The 20012-nt window shown below is 37.7% G+C and overlaps 1 protein-coding gene across 13 annotated transcripts in view; it reads right to left on the bottom strand.

Annotated features, from left to right (window-relative positions):
* PAM (peptidylglycine alpha-amidating monooxygenase) overlaps nucleotides 1–20012 on the bottom strand; it is a 274684-nt gene that overhangs the window by 79771 nt on the left and 174901 nt on the right. For all 13 annotated transcript variants that reach the window (XM_042990810.1, XM_042990811.1, XM_007074957.2 and 10 more), the window contains 2 exons: nucleotides 13643–13728; nucleotides 12160–12243 (listed from right to left, as the gene is read on the bottom strand). In XM_042990810.1, coding sequence (XP_042846744.1) covers nucleotides 12160–12243; nucleotides 13643–13728 — 170 coding nt within the window. The remainder of the gene's footprint in view (nucleotides 1–12159; nucleotides 12244–13642; nucleotides 13729–20012) is intronic.

Raw genomic sequence — 20012 nt, 5'->3', positions numbered from 1 at the left:
TAGGGAATCAGAAAGCTCACATTTATGTGAAGAGATTGGAAAGAGCAAAAAAAAATATTGCAGGAGAATAGGCTTCTTTTGGATCGTTCGAGAGGTACTGAATAGTCCTAAAATCATTCCCATGACTCATATCAAGCTGCTTGTGTATAATGAAGGGTAGACAAGAACATGAAGAACATCCGATTACAGTTCTTCTGAAATCAGTGGTACTATCAAGCAACCTGATTTAGAAATATCCCTGCTGGATAAGGGAAGTGGATTACTTCATACGTCAGGATGAAAGGCAGAAATGAGATGAGGTAAACGACTCCATATTCATTCAAAGAGCTCATTCCTCCTGGTTCCTAGCAGTTCAAAGGACTCTTAGAAACACTGACTCCATTATTTGTTTTATACAGTCAAGACATGAACTTTGGCTCATAGACAAACTAGAAATCCAACACAAATTAAATTGCTTTGGTTTTTAATAGCATTGGACTAGTAGCTATATCACCTTAGGCAAATCACTTAACCTTTTTCAGCATCGATCCCCTTTCTGTAAAATGGAGGGGTTGGGCTAGATGATCCCTTGAGGGACATTGTTCATGCTGTGTCACCCTGAACACTCAGTCTCTGGTGTTAAAAACCAGTGCTTTAAAAACAAGTTAGTACACAACTCATAAAGGTCTATGGTTTTCACTCCTTTTTTACGACAGAAGAAAAGAAAAGTTATGGTTTTATTTTTAACAATTCTTAACCACATTTCCATCTCTTATCTGAAAAGGCCTAAGAAGCTATGGAAATTTTGTGCAGGTGGAATGTTACCAAGTGCTTGCCAGTCATTTCTCTTTCAGAATTGGTCTCATGGTCTCTGCTTTTCTCTTACTTTCTAGTCCTTGTCACTCCATAAGCTCCACTTAAAAATAAAAATGTAAGGGATGCCTGGGTGGCTCAGTCAGTTAAGCATCTGACTCTTGATTCAGCTCAGGTCATGGTCTCATGATTCGTGGGATTGAGCCCTGCATCAGGCTCTGCACTGACAGCATGGAGCCTGCTTGAGACACTCTCTCTCTCTCTCTCTCTCTCTCTCTCTCTGTCTCTCTGCTCCTCCCCTGCCTGTTCTCTCTCTCAAAATAAATAAAAATAAACATTAAAAAAAGTAAAAGTGTAAAAACTGGGGGGAGGATAGAACTTATTTTTGCTGCCCTTCAAAAAGGTTCATCTAGATTAAATGTAAATAAGGAACATTTGCACACCTATATATAGGGAGGGACATGTCCAAGGCAGTCATCTATTCACTCTAAGTGGCTTCTACTTACACCACTTTTTTTGATTTACACCAAATTTTGTGAAAACATTAAGAATAAAAACAAACTCTCTTTTAAATTTCTAAGTGAAATCAAGAAAGTGCTAGAATAACCAGGCAATAATTAAATGCATTTTCCTCTTTCAAAGCTTCCCCTTTCTTAAGAGAATTGAGATTTAATTATACTTATTTTGGTAAATGCAAATTATTCTGCTCATGTCCCAAGTCCCCAGGGAATGCCCTGACACAGCTGTAGCATGGGGGGAAAAATGTAGAAGGAACTCAATTCTTACTAGAAAAATCTGAGCCTCAGTTTTTAAATTTTAGTTTGCCTCAAAATCAACTGGATAGCTCATTAAAATTTCAAAATTCTGGGCTCGCTGGTGTGCGGGTAACATATTGTTGTCTCTCGGGAAAAATATGCTTGTGTGTACACATAAATATATTATAGTTTTTGTTAATATAAAAGATATGCAACACATAATTCATAAATAATAATAAAATATATAATATTCTTTATTGTAAATTCCTTCTCACCAGTTGAATTTCACAGAATTATTTCCTTAATTTTTGCTGAACTTTTCCATAGCCGATATATAGTTGTAACTGAGGAGTAATTCAGAAAAGAATGTTTGTTGATATTCTTGGTTATTGAAACAACAAAGATATATGTAAGAACTGCATTTGCTTGTCAATGATGTGAGCAAAATCTTTCCTGTACTAGCTAATAGTTTTTGAATACTGGAGGAATATTTCCTCAAATTTTTTGACTATTCACAATAATCTGCATTACTGACATCTTTTCCATCATTTTTTAAAAATATGATCCAACAAAATAATTTCTCAAGCACAGATCTACAGCATTTGTCAATTACCATAATGTAATGGTTGATTTCAAGTTATCAATGTGACGTCAGTGAACACTAGGTTGGGAAGAGATGAGCAGTTAACACGCCACTTTATTTTATTTCCACCATACAGATACAATAGAAATAATAACTTAAATATCCCCAAGAGCAGTAATAGTAAAATGCGGTGAAATAATTAGGAGATGATGATTTTTGAGTATCTATTGCCTTCATTTTTAATGATGGTTATAATTAGCAAACAGCTCAAAAAACATGTGAAAATTAACAATTGGGTCTTGGAGTCATTATGAGGCAGCTCCAATACACCTGTGCCTCACCTCTACCTTTTATGCATCTGATTCAGTAGGTCCGGATGGAACAAGAATTTTCATTTTAAAAAGCACCCCAAGGAGATTCTGGCGCAGGTGGTACTCAGATCAGATTTTGAGAAATCCTGAACTAGACTATGTACTTTAGAGGTAATTCTATTAAGACCTTCCAGCTAATTCCAATCCTTTTAATGAAACAGTAAGAGGAGTTCCTTTGTTTAAGTAAACAATGGGCAAAATTTTTCAAGTGTGAAAACATCTAGGGGAGGGAAGGATATGGGGCTCACTCATTCACTTGGATTGTAAATTGGAAAAACTGTTTTGTCAGGCAATTTGGTGGAATCTGTTAAGGTTTAAACACTCCACGACCCAAAAATCCCATTTCTACAAATCTACCCTGCAGAAACAATACATCGTTACCTAAAACACTGCTTACATTAAAGTTCACTGCAGCATTGCTTGTGATAGCAAACAACTCAGAACTTAAATGTCTTTAATAGAGAGAAGGATGTATAAATTATAGTATATCTGCACAACAGAATACTAGGCAACCATTATAAATAATGGAAGAGTTTTACATGGGCTGCTTCAGAAATATGCCCAGGGTACATTGTTAAATTAAAAACAACAGCAGATGCAGAACTGTGAAAAGTGGTCTGATTTTTGTCCAAAAGAGAAAAAGTGCATATATACATATCTGTTGTTTTTGTGTGTATACAAATGTTAGTTAGGATAAGCATATGAAAAGTAGGCAGATCTAAATGATACTTACCTGAAGCTGGGTGTCCAGTGAGAAAGGGAGGTACAAGTGAAGAGGGTATTATAGATTTTTTTTTCTTTGCCATCTATATACCTTTTCTTTGATAGCTTTATTGAGATATAATTCATATGCCACACAATTCACCCCTTTAAAGTGTATCATTCAACAGTTTTTAGTATATTCATAGAGATGTACAACCCTCACCTCATATCACAGGTTTTTTGAATAGTAAGGCATTGTGAAGGAGTTTTTACTTTTCTTTTTTAATATTTTTCTGTATTTTCCAAAAGATTAAAAATAAAGTTTGGGAGAGATTATTTTAATGGGAAAATATTCAAATATATCCAGAGTCCTCCAATCTTGTTAGTATTGCAACTGATAACTCAAGTATTAGGGAATAGGTTTCTTTCTTCTAATAGAACTTTTTGCAATTCTGAAATCTGAAAAGCTCTGGAAGCCTAAAGAGTTTTTTAATAATGTTTGGCAGCAAAATCTGGGCTGAATGGATGCGATGCTATTTATATCTTTATTTATCCCTTGTAATGTGACTATTTGAATATTTTGCTATAGGAATGTCAGCATATTTGATGAGAGATGGTGCCTCAGCCTCCCAAAGGTGACATAATGTAATACATGGATTATGAGCTTAAGCACCTTTCTATCAGATTTACAATCCTTACTTCCAAACCACATGTGGCCCAAAGCACCTGAGTAAAAGTTTGTACTTTTATCAAGTAATAAAAGAGAAATAAAAAGTGGAAGTTGGGGGGTGCCTGGGTAGCTCAGTCAGTTAAGCATCTGACTCTTGATCTCAGCTTAGTTCATGATCTCACAGTTTGTGAAATCGAGCCCGGAATCAGGCTCTGCACTGACAGCACGGAGCCTGCTTGGATTCTGTCTCTCCCTTGCTCTCTGCCCTCTCCTTGCGAGGGTGCACATATGTGCATGTGCATGGGTTCTCTTACTCTCCATAAACAAATAAATAAACTTTAAAAAAAGTAGGAGCTGGGGAGGGAAGAAAGGAGACTTGCTGAATGGCATGGGTATCACAGCCTTGAAAGAGAAAAGGGCAAAGTGCAGCCTTCCAGAGCCACATTTCTGTATCTGCTGAAGGTACACTTGCTTAAGCAGGGGTGCTGTTGCTGGTGTTGAGAACTTGGGCACATTATGTGTACTCTGGAATAAAAGACCATGGTGAGAACGAACCTCCTATATTCTGGAAGGGGATTAGGCTTTCTGGACTACGTGCACTAACGGTCCTATTCAGGGAAGGCCAGGCTGAGGACTAGAAAGGTGCCATCTAGGTTTCTCTGTCAGTGTAAAGGCCCATGGCTTTCAGGCATCTGGGGGGTGGGGAGGGGCTGGGGGTGAGGAGAAGCATGAACAAAAGTCTCCACATTTGCAATTTCAAAGGAGGTTAATTAACTATAGAAAGTAATCCAAACCAATGGAAAATACTTGGCTTTAAACACCCCACCTATAGTATCCCTCACTTTGTAGAGACGTAAAGTCAAGCATGGGTGTATCTTCCTGGAGAGAGCGCAGGAGGAAGCCTCTGAGAGAGATTTAGAGAAGACAACAGAGGAAGCGGTGGGGTGTGACCTTCCCTGCTGTTATCCAGGACCCAGGTACCAGGGAGTCAAGAGCATTCTCACGCTTCCACTGAAGTCAGAGTAGTCTGCTTTATACTGGAATGAAATAATTTTAAGTGTCGCTGCCCTGCCACTGATCTATACTCCATCTTGTTCAAAAATGCATTAGCAAGGGATTTTTCCTGTGCTCACAATTTCAAAGCTTTTTCCAATAGCTTCCTGGCAGTAGTCTTGTAAGAGGCAGAGATGCAGCATAAGTCACAGTGGAATTAGAATTCCTCGAGAGCCCTCTCTTTTCCCTTCTGCCTGCCATTGACTCCTTCATGCTCGTTCTACTGTTCCTGCAGTGGTGGTGAGACGGGGACCCCCAGGGTGTGCATGTGGATGAGTGTGACGTGTGAATGCGTGAACTCACATCCTATGTCCAAGAATACCCACCTCCCCTGAACTAAGCTGCTCAGAAGCCACACCTAACGGATCATAGGATGGAATAAGACAAAGAAGCCAAGTAGAAATCAAATCCGAAGGTCACCAAGTTCAGGCACTAGTGTTCTCATGATTTTGTTCAGAAAGTTCCTTTTAAACGCTTTAAATCTGAGTCTGTTTATTCTAAATTTGGAAACAATTATATGAAACTTAGTCACCTGGATTTCATATCTAATGCATCAATTTAGAACAAGGGAGCACAATGTCTATAAGAAATCAATCTCTGGGGTACCTGGGTGGCTCAGTCGGTTAAGCGTCTGACTTTGGCTCAGGTCATGATCTCACAATTTGAGTTCAAGCCCCGCGTCGGGTTCTGTGCTGACAGCTCAGAGCCTGGAGCCTGCTTTGGATTCTGTGTCTCCCTCGCTCTCTGCCCCTCCCCCCTCCCCTCAAAATAAATGAACATTTAAAAAACTCTTTAAAAATATCAATCTCTTTCTAAACTGGGTATGGTCTTACCTGCTTATCAATCCCCTCTCTCACCACCTGCGAGGACTGTGTACTGACTCATGTGATTATAGCTATTGTTTTATTTTTTGCCATTGGATGGTGACCTACATGAAGGCAGATTTTTGAGCCTACTCATCTTTACTTCCACGCAGTGCTCTGTGGGAATTAAAATGAGTTGAAGTGGTAGCTTGACAAAGAGGAACACACAGAAAATATAGAAAAGCAGATAGAAGGAGGCAACAAGCCCAATAACACAGAAAAACTCCATATATTCAATTTTGAGGGAAATCATTGTGCAGTCGTTGACGTTTAGAACGATATCCCAAAATTACAAAGAAAAGAGGGATGGGGATAGGGAAGGAAACGAACAGCTGTGTTGGACACAACTATAGACATTTAACATCTACCACCTATTTTAATTTGAAAAGACATGTAATATATTTGGGAAAGATTTCTGTCTAAAATATTTTATAATTATAATACTTACAGAGCTAAAACCTTGGCTTTCTAAAAAACTTGGCTATTAAAAATGATTTCTTCTTTAAGGATTCTAACTGGAATTTTATGATCTGATTTTACTTATAACCCCAGAAATTTGGAGACTAAATTTCTGAGAGCTCACAGAAAAGAGAGTTGAAAACAGGTACCTCAGGTTTCAATCATCTCATTTAGAGTGTAAGTATTAAACACCCCTCTAAAGGAAAATGAATCTTTTAGCTATATTCCAAAGAACATGCTAAAATGTATGTGGATTTTGAGAGCTGTGATGAAGGGGTAAAAGCAAGCCCTAGATATGTATGTGTGTTTGGGGGGAGGCTGTGGAAAGGGCTCTGTATCCTTGATAGTTTTCCTATCAGCAACAAGAGCTGAAGGGACAGTAAGTAGTTGGAAAGCAAGACAGTTTGGAAATTCTGCCACACAAAGATAGTCAGAACTTCTGCACTCGGGCAGAGGTTCTTATCTCCATTTTAAGGATATCCATTCCAACTTCAGTTAGTGAGTGAGCAAGTTTTCCAATTTGAGAAATGAGTTACTGCTGGAAACTAGCAAGCTAATGCCGATAACTCTGGAGAGACCAGTTTCTTAAGATTCCCCTAGGCCAAAGCATCCAGAAGAAATGTGCCAAATTTCTACAGCAATCTCAGGATAATTTTCTTCTTGGAACAAGATATTACTGAAAAAAACTTGTCAAGAAAGAAAAAAGAGGAGGAATCTCTATTTCCTATTATTCTAATTCCCTTGAGGGCAGGGACTGTCTTGTAGTTTATCTTCTTATAAATGAACTATGAATAACAACAAATGCTGTGGAGAACAGGAAACAGCATAACCAGGAAACTTCTAGTAGCTTAGTTCTGTGTCTAAATACAACAAGACATTATAACACCCCTGAAAAGTAACCAACACACCCTTTATATTATAGGCAACTACGACAAAAGGTTGCATTTAGGGCAATTTATTGTCACTTTGAAGCCTTTTATAGGGACTATAATGATACTAGCTAATATTTATTGAGCACTTACCAGGTACCTTTCTATAAACCATTATGATCCCATTTTATAGATGAGGGGGCAGAGAGGCTTAGAAAGTTTGTGAGGGTAACAAAACAAGCAAGTGCCATTGCCAGGCCATCTGGTCTTAGAGTCTAAACACCTAACCCCTGAATGCTATTGCTTATGCGGGATATTCGTTTCTTTTTGTTGTTGTTGTTTTTTAATTTTTAAGTAATCTCCACATTCATCATGGGGCTCGAACTCACAACCCCAACATCAAGAATTTCATGCTCTCCCGACCGAATCAGCCAGGCTCCCTGGGACATTCATCTCTAATTATATTACATTATGTTTTCCATGGAATATTAATTTATAAAAATTAGTGAGTCTATATTTTAAAAACAACTCATTCTGGCTTTCCGGAGCCTCAGTTCTGGGTTACCTGGGCCTCCTAAAGCCTCAATGCTTTCTTCATAAGGCTAGTGGCTTTTCCACAGTCAAGCCTAGGACTGAAGCCTAGGTTACTGTCTGGCTGACAAGCACTCTGAGTGTTTGTGAGAATAAAGTCCTGACAAGGCTCTGTATGGTCTGGCCCTCACCTTTCACCAATGTTCTCATTTCTTGCCACTTCTGTCTTTACATTTCACACTCCAGGAGCACCAAATTACAGAAATCTCCTCATGGATGGGCTTTTCACTTCCCTGTGTCTATACACATGCTTTCACCTTTGTTTGGAACATGTCTTCCCCCTGCCCCTGCCTACCTGGGGGCTCCTGACCACCACGCAAATCCTTGCTCTGTTTCCACCTTCTAAGAAGCCTTTTCCTCTCGCTGTCTCCTGCTTTCCCAGCAAACCTGCGTGCTCTGCCCCTCCACAGCCTCAGTACTTGATATACATTTCTAGAATTGTCTGTAAATGCAGTTTTGTGCTTGTCCCTCCTGCTGGCATATACTAAACTCCTCCGGGCAGGAAGGTTAGGATACCAGCACCAGCATGGGTCTGACTCTGTGATTGACGTGGCATTTAATAAAGATAGCTGTTTTTAAATGATGCTTTTAACAGCTTCACATTCTGTGCAATTTCCAAAACAAACAAGGACCCAAACCCAAACAAATATTTCATGTAATTCCACAGAACTCACTCTAAAATCACACTCAATTTTTCCCACTAATAGAGACCACAGTGTAAGACACACCCATCTGGCTTCTGATACTTTAAAACATTCCAATAAATTTTAAAATATTTTACCTTCACTATTGGTGTTTCTATTAAAGAAAAGTTCTAGAGACCCTTAAATACAGAGAACAAACTGAGGGCTACTGGAGGAACGCTGGGTGGGGGTATGGGTTAAATGGGCGGACATTAAGGAGGGCACTTTTTGGAATGAGCACTGGGTGTTGTATGTAAGAGATGCATCACTGGGTTCTTTCTACTCCTGAAGCCAAGGCTACACAATACGTTAACGAACTTGAATTTAAATTAAAAAAAAAAAAGAAAGAAAGAAAAAAAAAGTCCTAGGCTTCTCAGACGTCTAAAACATTCCCTGTAAGGATGAATACTCACACCCTTAAGCTGAACATTTTCCTGTTTTTCAGGGGTGCAGTAACTTCCTTGTAGTGTTAGTCTGCTTTTGATGTATAATTTCTATACTCAAAAATATCATCAACAGTTTCAACATCATTAGGTTCAAATCCTGACCAACACCAATACGACGATATATGTGTGTATGTGTATGTGCACATATGTGATTTTTCATCACTAGAAGATAAGATGATATAATTATTTTCTACTTCTAGGTATATCTAGATATAAGTGTGTCATCAGAACATAGAATTTTTATATAGTATAAATCACTCCTTATAGGAAATCAGGCATATAGAGGAGATTTATACTGATGCTTTTTGTCAGAAGGGTATGATTGAGAATACAGCACGCTAACTGGTAGGTATTAACAGACTTAACATATTACTTCTACTTGTGGAATTTTAAAAACTTCAAGATAATGTTATAACACTTTCAAGAAAAAAAAATAATCACACAAACCTGTCTTTCATGCTTATTGACTATTTTCTTTTTTTTTCCTTGTTCCTTATAATACTTGGAAACATGCAAGCCTACTTATGGTTTTATGTGGTCTCTATACATTTTTATGATTTATTATTTTTGTTATTATACCATTTATTTAACTAGTCCCCTATTATTAGGGACATTTGTTAACTTTCCAGTTTTTCATATTAATAGTTAATGGAGCAGAAACAACCATGGGTAGGTAGCTCATTTAAAAACAACAACTCTTTTTAGGATAAGAGCCTTGAGCAAGATTTTACTGTTCTATATAAAATGTATCTAATATGATAATGTTGCTTTCCAAAACAGTGCACTAATTCAAAAAGCTCCCCAAACTGTACCACCAGATTAGTCCAAACCCTGGCAGTCCTGGGTTTTATAATTTAATCTCCACACACCCCCAATTTAATAAATATAAAATGTTCTCTAGTTTTAGTGAGATTTGATATTTTCCCGTGTGTTTATTTACTATTCTGAGCCATGTACCCGTGTATAGCTTAAGGCACAAAACTGTATCTAAGGCTACTGAAAAAATTACATGGTGAAATTTGTTGTTTATATTTTTATTATATTACAATAAAGCCTATGAATTATAGCACCAGTAATGCTTCTAACTCATACCTCATCTGTACCTTCTTTTAGGAAAATTGTTCTCAAAAAGGTGGAAAATGAAAAATTAGTATAAAAATTTCTGATCAGTCTCTTATAGTAAAGAATAACTATATATTTACATATTAAATATTGGAACTTTTATTATTTAATGTTTATTTATTTTTGAGAGAAAGGCAAAGTTAAAGCAGGGGAGAGGCAGAGAGAGGGGGAGACACGGAATCTAAAGCAGGCTCCAGGCTCCGAGCTGTCAGCACAGAGAGAGATGTGGGGCTCAAACCCGCAAACCGAACCGTGAGATCAAGACCTGAGCCAAAGTCAGATGCTTAACCAACTAGGACGCCCAGGCACCCCTAAATATCAAAACTTAAATTATCCCTAGATTAAATATAAATTATAAAACAAAATTAATTCCTCACCAGTAAGAACTTAATATATATTATGACAGTAATATAGCTTAAAAACTAGTCTATATCATCCATCTTGCCTAGGGTATCATTGTGGTATCTGTTAGCATGTACTATAAAGCTAAGAGGAATTAGATTGAAAAGTGAAGTCCAGGGCTCTATAGAGGGACCGAGAGTCGGAGTGGGGGAGCGTGTGTAGGTATGACCGGATACCTTAGTTGGGGGAACAGGGAAAGCCTTCCTTGCCTTCTTGGGAAAATTATTGTCAGGTCAGTGCTTTGAAAGTCAGCAGTGGTGGCATCTGCCTGTTCCACTCACACCCACACAGTCAATTTTTAGAAGAGATAAGTTCTGTCGTTGTTGCTCAAACACATTTATTTCATTGTTTTCAACAGAATCCTCTATCAACACTACAGTTAACAACTTAAGGTTTTAGGTTCTGTTCCAAAAACGGAAAGCTATTTGCATACTACACCTCAAAGTATATTTTTAATAGAAAAACAAGTTTCATTTGGAAGGCAGGTTCATGGGCTGGTCCACAGGAGGTTGTTTAATTGATAATATGTCTGACTGCAATGTTAGTTCTAATTGAAAAATTATATACAATTTTTCTAACATTTGTTCCCAGAGGAAGACCGCATTTACTGTCCCCATCCTGAATACTGGGAATCTATGGAAACTATCACCACACGAGGCACTCTCAGCAAAGGCCCCAGAGGATAATTCATAGGCAGAGATGGACATGTACTTCAAGACTTAGTTACTGGATAGAAAGCTAATGTGTCTGGAGAGGAAAATGTATCAGGTTAGTTAGCAGAAATATAACGTTAAATTAGAAAACTTGGGGCAATATGTTTAAGTCAGCAAGACATAGTGGAAAAGCTGATAAGCCAAGGAGAAGACTGCTTAATATTTACACTCCCGTGAACACTGAAGTGTGAACCTGGAAGGCAGTTGGAGTTTGACTAAATGTAGCAGAAGGAATAACAAGTACCAGTCTCTGTTGCCTTGGGAACAGGGCCCCTTCCTCATGTTAATGATTCTATAATAAGAAAAGGAGGGTTTAAATGAAGTACATAGTACAAACTTCCAGTTATAAAGTCATGGGGATTAATGTACAGCATAGGGAATATAGTCAATAATACTGTAATGACTTTGTATGGTGACAGATGGTAAGTAGACTTATCATGGGGATCGTTTCATAATGTATAAAAATATTGAAACACTGTGATGAACACCTGAAACTAATCGGATATTGTATGTCAATTATACTTCAATTAAAAAAATGAAGTGCATCGTAATCATGGGCAGACCAATGAGTGTCTAGGGGGGTGTTCAGCAGTGTCAGAAGAGTGGGTGGGGTCTGTGCATTACTGCAGTGGATGATGGATGAGTTCATGAAGTGGCAAGTGTAGATTACAGAGAAAGCACTGACATGAGCCCTAGAGTCTGAGAACCTCCCTGGTACTGCAAAGTATGGTGACTCACTCAGTGGCTTGCCTCTAGCAATGGAAATAAATTGCTAGTCCCTATTCTTCTGACGATACTGCTTGCAAGGAGAGGACAGATAAGACAATACATTGGAAAGCAAAGGAACCATGAAGTCAGCATAAGAGAAAGAAGCATAGCAGAATAGTAGAATGTATAAGATGGCATCATTTCCAAAATAAAAGTCATTGCTTCAATCGTCTCAAATTAAAGGAAACAAAAGCAGTTTTTTCCCAGTGAGCAGAGAGTGTGGTCAATAGTTTGTACATACATTTTAAGTTTTTGTATGTATTTTATATATTTATAGTATTGAAAGTTGTGCTTAGTTCCAAAATTTAAAAACTTACCTCTAAAAGCACTAATATCCCCATAGTGTACTTGTAGTACAAAGTATTTACTTCCAGTCTCTCCTCCGACTCTGAATCCAACTCCTAAAGATTTATAAAGATGATAAATTAATATTTTAGAAATGAAAGTCTAAAATGGAACTAATCTCAGGTTGCTTATCTATGAAATCCAAAGGGAAATAAAATAGCATATAACATATGAAATTATGTTATATGAAAAAGGAAATGAACCAGGCATTCACTGAAAATTTCTAATATAATCTATCATTCCTTCTACAGGCTCTGATAGGTTTCTATCCATACTTCCCATTTCAGAACCAGAGTAAATACATACACTTTAAGAGAAGAATTTACTCATTTTGAAAGAAATAGAATGAAACAAAATTCTGCCATTATTGAGTACATAACAGACATACATAAACCCATTTTCATTTTGTTTTGAATATATTCACATTCATTTTTAGTTTCTGACTGAATATAGAAAACAGACTTCTTAAAAATATCTCAGGGGAAATGCTTTTATTCCCATATGAAAACAGGTATCTGTGGAAAGGTCATTGAGGAAATCAGTTATCAATTAGATTACAAAGTCCAGTGTGTCAATAAGTGCTTGGAATCTGAAGGGTTCCTAATGGTCTTACTATTAATAGAGTTTCCTAGGAAGCTTTTTAAACATCTACAGAGAAAATATTTACAGGTGAAGAAAAAAATTTTTTTTTATCTGCTCAACCAATGGATCTTTAAAATGTCAACAAATCTATAACAGCCTTCCCCCAGCCCCCATTAGTTTGCAAATGTGTTTGGTAGCAGCTGCCTGGTAAACTATGGAGAGGATTCAGAAGCTCATTTGAAGCAAATCAAAAGAGGTATCAGTTAGAGCTGGCAAAGTTAGGGAGGCAAGAGAGAAACAGGTGTATAAGACACCATCCCTGAACCATGGCAGACATATTCTGTTACAGAACTGCACATTCCCTTTGACATTAAGAAACATCAAGGTAATAGAAGAGAGCCTGATAATTCATTCACACATTGGTAGTGATGAGCAATTTAGAGTGAAGATAGAAAGCCAGCTGAGGTTTGGTATTACATTAAATACCCAGGTTCCAAGACAATTTTTTTTTTTAATCTGTTTGCTGAAACAGCAATTTATTTAATTCCTAGCTCTCTTGGCTTCTGAAATGCTCCTGCTGTCAGGAACCAATGTGCTGTAGGCCAAAGGTGGCTTGAGGTATTCTAGGGTATTTTCTAATTCTATCCAAGCTGTTGTGCTGGGCAAGTTATACCAAAGAGAGGCAGAGAAAGAGCAACTACTTAAATGAAACCTTTTCAATACAAAGCAGGTAATACAGATATTTTTTTAGTGTGAAATTGCAAAATGGAACACTGTCAACAACTGTGGAAAGAACATATAATAAAAAGTACTTTGGAGTCAGAAATTAAGCAGCTTTATAGAAGAAGACTATGCAAGAGGCCTCAGATATACCTTTGGGGAGTCTGGTAGGGGGAGCATTTCTTGCCCAGGCATATAGAATATTGGCTTTATCTGTACAGGTTCCTTCATCACAAAACCTGAAGAAGAAAAAAAAAGTAGCCATAAATAAAGATTCAAGTAGCAAAATGCATAAAAAATCTCCACCAAGGAGGGCAGAGAGGTTAAGGGGAAGGCATTTGGAAACACAGTAAAATACGTCATTGTATCATGATTGTAGTCATACCAGCTCTAAGATCTTAACAAAGACTAAACAATAATTTTACATGTAAAAAAAGTAAACACAAAGGGAGATTTGTCTGTGTGTTGCCCGATGTGAAACGATCCTGTGAAGATGATATACAATTTATGTGATATGTCCCTGTGTGGAATGTATTCTGTGTAAATTGGGTAGGAACGTAAGCATCACACAGAGAATGCATATAAACCAAAGCTAACACTGTTACTTTGGAAGCTGACTAAGCCAAATGTCATACACATGTCCCCTTTGGGGATCAGCATTGTCAATATGTCTTTGGCCACGGCAAGAAACAGTAGTACCCAGTGCCTACTCTCAGCAGAGGGAACAGTACAAGTATATCCCACTTAAGATGTTCCTGGTGTTATATATATGTGACTTTTTTCTTAAGTTTATGAATACTGGTTGTGCCATTTATAAGTTGTTTCATGTTGCGCAAGTCACTTGAACTAGTGAGCCTCAGTTTTCTCTCTGGACAAACAGGGTTAGTTATACTTACCTCACAGTTATTCCATAAATCAAATGAGATATAAATAAAAGCACTTTATAAACCTCAAAGCACTATACCAGGGCAATGCATTATTTAATAAAACATTCACTTTATCTACAGACTCATTATTGAGAGGCAGTGTTGTGTGGTGACAGGAGGCCAGGCAGAAAGACGTATCTGGAGTTGAACCTCCCCCCTCATACAGACTGGGCATGTCTGTAAACCCTCCCAGGCCTGGTTCCTGTATGGAAACTTCTCTGATCGGGCTGTGGTGGCGATGTGGGTAAGACATTCACTATGGTAACCGGCACATTGGAATCTACATCAGTAGATAGAATTTCATAAGCGAAAAGCTGTCTGATTACAAGCCACACATTTTTTTCCCATTACACTGTATCTTTTAGTTTGTTCCGTTCTAAGAATTGGATTTGTTCAAAACACCATTTGGTAATATTTTTAAGTGCCTTTCCATATTTGTGTTTTGGGAAACTGGCACCAAGCAAGGTCAGGGTCAGGAGTTTGGGCAGACTTGAAAGGTTTCAGGACTAGCAATGAGAAGGACAGAGACAGCTTCTTGGGCAGGACATTGGCTCACATGGTAGAAAATGGGCAGTGCCCATGGGCTGGGAGAGAAATGAAGGCAGACCGTGGTAGCTTTCTAAACAGGTTAGGAACTGAGGCTAGACACTGGGACAACACCCAGGTCACAGATAAGAAAATCACTGGTAAAATGTACTTTCACACTCAGAGGCACGGACATGTCCCTGCTTATAGACAGAAATGGGTGGGAGAAAAGGCAGTAAGTGCAGACAGTTGTTATGCATCTGGATAAATGATTGAGGGACTGGGAACCAGGAGGTCCCCATAAGGTTATATTTAACAAATGTTTTGCTTCTCTCAATCAGGCTGTAGAAAGAAACTGGTTAGTGTGCAGTGTAAAACACATCAACCTGTGGTTTCTTAGTGTTCACTGTCAAGAACAATATATTTATGATGAAGGACTATTATCATCCTGTGAGACTTGTGCACTGGAACATGTCTGTGACATCCTTGTGCCAACCGTACCAAAGGCATAGGGAATGGGACAGTGCCCAAAAGCAAAATTTTCCTCCTTGGACTCATGCTATTATAGTTTAAGAAATGAGACTGTCAGATGGGACGAACTTTATATCTCACTATTGTCAGCTACTAAAATTTACAGACTCGGGTGGCAGTTTACAGAGCTTTCAACGAAGATCATAAATATACAAAAGTGCCTAACATCAACGTGATGACAGTCTTAGGTTAAACAAGATAATTGTTTCTTCTGATATGGAAGTCAATTCAGTGTATGAGTAGAGAGAACCGGAATGAAATATAACAGAGAAAACAGCTTTAGTACGTTTTTCTAACGTACATATTCGATTATGTCATTCACTGGCACAAAATCTTTCAAATGCTTCCTCCCAAATAACATGAAAATAAAATCCAAACATTGTAGCACAACATATTAAGGCTTTTCATTACCTGGGATCTTTTATATCTCAGAAAAAAATTCCCCTTATACTCATGCCAAGTTTCTGCCAGTTTCTTTTTTTTTAAAATGTATTTATTTTTGAGAGAGAGAGTGAGACAGGACACAAGTGGGGAGGGGAGGAGAGAGAGGGAGAGACAGAATCTGAAACAGACTCCAGGCTCCGAGCTGTCAACACAGAGCCAGACGCGGGGCTTGAACCCACAAGCTGTGAGATCATGACCTGAGCTGAAGTCAGCTGCTTAACCAAGTGAGCCACCCAGGCACTCTAAGTTCTTGCCAGTTTGTAAAGTCTCTCTTCTGTACTATTCCCTTTGCCTGGAAGACCCTTTCCCCAAATCTCTACCTGACAAACCTGTACTGACTTTCTCCTTCAAGATTCCCTCTAGGCTTTCTCCTCGAGGAAGTTTCTCTGGTCCCTATCCAGGCCAACTTATACTTGTTAACCATAGTGTTCATCAAGTATCAGCTTACTAATATCCTGTGCATACTTTGTGATTTAAGGTCATAAACGCCCAGCACCTGCATACCTGCCTGTCACTGAGTCAATATCCAACAGGTGTTTGGTGAAGTTGCCTTCCAAGTATGTTTTTAACTTTTCATATATGAACACTTAAAAAATCTGAACTGACCTTAATTTTACTGTACACTTTCAAATATAATTTTTTTTAATTTACTTAAAAAGTTTTAACTAAAACATTAAATAATGATAAATCTGAATTATTACTTGCCTGGTGTTTTATAGAAATCAGCTTTCACAAGAAGAATACAAAGAGGTTATGCTTTACAGCTGATTAAGCTCAGAGAGTTTAACTTCCAAAGGTCACGTATTCAAGCCCTGATTCAAAGCTCTGCCTGTCACACTCCCTTCTGTCTCAATTCATGAGATTGATGTATGGGCAGAAAATTATATTCTATGAAGATAAGCTTCGATGACTACACTACTCTCATGTCTGAACTAAGCTGCAATGTATGTACACAATTCTAAAACAAAATTCTAGATAAAATAAGTTGTCCTCACTTATTCACAAGAAGACAATGATTTTACATTTTCTTTCTTTCTTTTTTTAATATTTACTTTTGAGAGACAGAGCATGAGTGGGGGAGGGGCAGAGACAGGATCAGAGGATCCAAAACAGGCTCCCTGCTGACAGCAGACAGCCAGATGCAGGGCTAGAACTCACAAACCACCTGAGCTGAAGTCGGACCCTCAAATGACTGAGCCACCCAGGTGCTCCATACATTTCATTTTCTTCTGAGCTCTGGTAAACGTAGAGCTCCAAAAGCAAACCTTGATTCTTTTAAGTCCTGTTTTATAATTTTTAAGAAATTTATTAAACTCAAGACTGAATAAAGAATGACTCACTGGAAGGCACTGGGATATTCAAACTAATCCTAAAACTTCCTATGTGAGAGGACTAGGTAAAGAGGCAAAATAAGAAAGCCAAGAGAAATGGGTTCTAGAACAGATAATACAATGGCAAACGGGTGGCAAAAAACATTTAATTAAAATCCCTGCAATCTTTTCATTTTCAGATTTCCATTTTCCCTTTTAAGTGAAAAATAACATCATATTTTCTCCACATAAGATGACCACCAGGATAAAGACAGTATTGTGTATTTTGGCTTTTCAAAGAGTACTGTAAAAATAGAGAGGATTTTTACTATTCTTATTAATAAGAAAAGTCTTCAGGCTAGGCGGCAATGTAACCCTTGATCAATGGCTGTTGTAATTTCAGGCTTCATCAATTGGGTGTCTTATTCTTATAAATCTAGCAGCTTCTCCTAAAGGCTCCTCCAGATTAAGCCTATTAATTGTGAAAAGATTCACACAGTTCCCTTGTGGTTTCTTAGTAGTCATAGTGAAAATGATGAGAATTAACTTTTGAAAAGAAAACTATTCTGGATTCCTGGACCGTTGCTTTAGAACCTTTTCACCTCTAATCCATGGGGAAACCATTCAGATGGCATGAATATTTTCAGGCTATGCCAAGCACTGAAAAATGCTAACCTGTCATTTCGAATTATCCAAATAAAGCATGATTGACTGTTAAAGTACTCTCTAGTTGTATCAGTTAAAGGCTATTTAAAATCCAAGGTTACTCAGGGAAGATCAGATCTGACAAGTCATTTCTTCTTTGTCTAAAAAAAATTTTTTTTAAATAAAATTGTCATGCCTTCAAGTTAAGTCTATATAGCCTTAAATTCCAATTTTAATAAATTAAATATCAGGGCCACTGAAAAACTAATCCAAAGTTAGAATGTTTCTTTAAGAAACACAATATATAATCAACGGCACATGTGGAATGTCTTTATCATTCAAAACTGCATCCTGAATAATCAGATATTCAAATTTCATTAACTGCTCTATAAACCCATAGACAATTATTTCCCAATTCAGACAAATCCTATGTGAATATCAGTGCAATGGGTAGGCAACAGGTATTGCTAATAACACAGTAATTAGAAGGATACTTAATGGAAAAGCTAAATAAAAGTGGTGATTTAAAGTGGCCTGATAAATAGCCCCACAATACCCACACTCCCACCTTCCCAGCAAGATTAAAGAAGCCATAAGTTCCATAAAAAAAGAGGGTGGGTTTGTTTTGTTCACACCAAACTTTCAGTGCCTAACAAAGTACTTGGCACATAGTGAATGGTTAATAAATATTAATAAACAAATGAGGATAACAACTACCATTTATTAAGGACCTCTACGAGCCAGGCACTGCGCCAAACACATTATTTACATTCCTTTACTTATACTTCATGATGACCCAATCGGGTGGGATTAGTAGTCTCATTTTACAGATAAGGAAACAGACGAACACAGGTTAAATAATTTGACCAATGTTTATTACTACTGGCTCTAAACTAGGTGTTATAGCACTATGCTTCGTCTTGCCAAGAAAGAACCATATTCAAAGTTATGTAATTTTTGTTTCTGTTGAAACTGTCCAAATGGTTATAATCATGCCATTGTATATTATGAAAGTTTACACTAGTCTACTAAGAACTGGTCAGTTGCTAAGGAACTCCTATCAACACCTCTAATCCAGGCACCTACAAATTAGCCAAGGAATAGGTTCACTGGTAACTAGAAGTAAGAATAAGTACCAAGTGTATTTTATATAAACAAAGATCCCTTATGCTACCCTGATATGTGCTATCATATGAATCTATTACATTCCAATTGAAAAAGAAAATGGATACAATTAATTTTAGCCTAGTAGAAATTTATGTCTAAAATTTGCTACTACACTCAAAGACACACTTTGTGTCCTCATGGCTTAGAATGAGGAACAGCGCAGTTTTTGGAGATTGTTATTTTTATTTATACTGATGAGGATGTTATGTACGTTTAGCTTTACAAGTTTCTTTACAGCAGAAGAAACAAAGAAGAGACTGCAGAACATACACTGTGCACGGATGACACATAGCTAGGATATGGAGAGGGTGCATAAAGGCAGTGTATGCGAATGCCACTCTCAACCAAAGAATCATTAGCATCATGAGGGAGGCAACAAAACTGTAGATGTATCTGGAAAGTACTAGCACCCTAAAAAAAACAGTCATTTAAATGAGTAACCAAGCAGGGTGTCTCACATACTGGCTCCTCTCTCTCTCTTCCTCTCTCTCTCTCTCTCTCTCTCTCTCTCTCTCTCTCTCGATATATATATTTGTATGTTTTAGCTACTTTTCTCCTTCACCACATCAGCATCTGTAACCCTGTGGAGACAGTGGCATTTAAAAAGACACAGCAGGTGGTTAATAAATAGAAGCAGTTGAAAGGGACTGAAGCTGAAGCCTCATAGGATGGTAAAGCACTACTGCTTTAGCTTGAGAAGGATTCCAAGTTAGAACAGCTGGAAACAGCCTCATTTAACCAGCTGGGATTCTTCTTTTCAAAAAAGATCAAACAACCCTGTAGAAGCCATCTTTGATTTGTAAAAAGTACTTGGTCATAAGCATCATTAGAAATAGTTTTTAAATCAAATATTAATTGCTAAGACTAAACATAATGACTTTAGTTATGTATAGAAGATGATGCCTAAGTACAAGGCAGGATACATGAGAAGCCCATTCGCTTTAATCACCCAATATTGTGAGCACATAATCTTGC

This window comes from Panthera tigris, chromosome A1 (genome assembly GCF_018350195.1).
Source record: "Panthera tigris isolate Pti1 chromosome A1, P.tigris_Pti1_mat1.1, whole genome shotgun sequence".
Classification (NCBI taxonomy): Eukaryota; Metazoa; Chordata; class Mammalia; order Carnivora; family Felidae; genus Panthera; species Panthera tigris.
The sequence above is the reverse complement of the archived record's forward strand: the minus strand, read 5'-3'. Positions and strand labels throughout refer to the sequence as shown.